This window comes from Buceros rhinoceros, unplaced genomic scaffold (assembly GCF_000710305.1).
Source record: "Buceros rhinoceros silvestris isolate BGI_N320 unplaced genomic scaffold, ASM71030v1 scaffold26581, whole genome shotgun sequence".
NCBI classification, from domain to species: Eukaryota; Metazoa; Chordata; class Aves; order Bucerotiformes; family Bucerotidae; genus Buceros; species Buceros rhinoceros.
The window spans coordinates 1,619-2,578 of NW_010396334.1; the positions used below are offsets into that span (position 1 = coordinate 1,619).

The window sequence follows — 960 nt, forward strand, 5'->3', positions numbered from 1 at the left end:
CCTCCGAAGGGCAGCACAGGAGCAGGTCCACCACCCTGTCACCCACCCCGGGAGGGGCAGCAGCTCCCTCCGGCCCCTTGCCATCCCCAGGGGTCTGACCGTGCTGCTTCTCCCCTCCGCCAGTGGACCTGATCACGTCGAGCCCGCAGTGCCTGCGTGGCCTGGTGACGTGGGCGCATGCCCACGCTGGGAGCTGCCCGTTGGCACCCAGCCTGCGCAGCGTCCTCTCCTCCGAGTACTGCGGCATCATCCGCGCTGTCTGGGGCTGCGGCGATGGGCACGACTACGTCATGTACACCGATTCGGACTGCAGCACGGTGCTCATCGACAACACTGTGACCATCAAGCAGGAGTGGAACACGAGCGCGGCGCAGCGCCTGACTGACAACGGGGCCGGGGCGGACAATGCCGAGGCTGTTTCTGCTCCCAAACCCCAGAATGCTCCAGTAAGGACCAGTCCTTGCCAACAGCCCGCAAACAAAGGGACCACATCGGTGCCACCGAGTGCGGAGCTTCCGCAGAACAGGGGTTCCTCTCGCCCGCAGCCAGACAGCGTGGCCTCCTTGCAGAAGGCCCTGCCGCAGCCCGTGTCGCCGCTGAGCAGTGCTGCAGGTAAGGGGGGTCCCTCCCCACCTCCCCCCAGCTGCTGGGCAGGGCAGAGAGAGCTGGGGAGCGACAGCGGGGCTGGGTCCGGGCCCCGCAGAGGACACGTGCCCCAGCTGGCTGGAGGGGCCTGGTTAAAGGGAAGGGGCAACATGGGGCTGGTTTCTTCGCACCCACCGAGCGGTGCCAAGTGGTTGCTGGTTCTCGGTGCCACATTTGACAGGTGTTTCTTCCTGCTGGATCCAAACCCTGTCTGTGTTGTGGCAAGGAGGGGTCTCCCCCACCCTGTTGCTGAACAGCACAAGCCCCACTGTCATACAGAACGGTCCTTGAGTCCCCCCGTTCCCCAGCACTGCC

General features: G+C 65.8%; 1 protein-coding gene across 1 annotated transcript in view; it reads left to right on the plus strand.

Annotated features, from left to right (window-relative positions):
* Positions 1 to 612, plus strand: part of LOC104501984 (zinc finger protein 276-like) — a gene marked incomplete at both ends in the record, with an annotated part of 1,937 nt that extends 1,325 nt beyond the window's left edge. Inside the window, one exon of the mRNA XM_010145886.1 lies at positions 124 to 612. Coding sequence (XP_010144188.1) covers positions 124 to 612 — 489 coding nt within the window. The remainder of the gene's footprint in view (positions 1 to 123) is intronic.
* Positions 613 to 960: the final 348 nt, after the last annotated feature.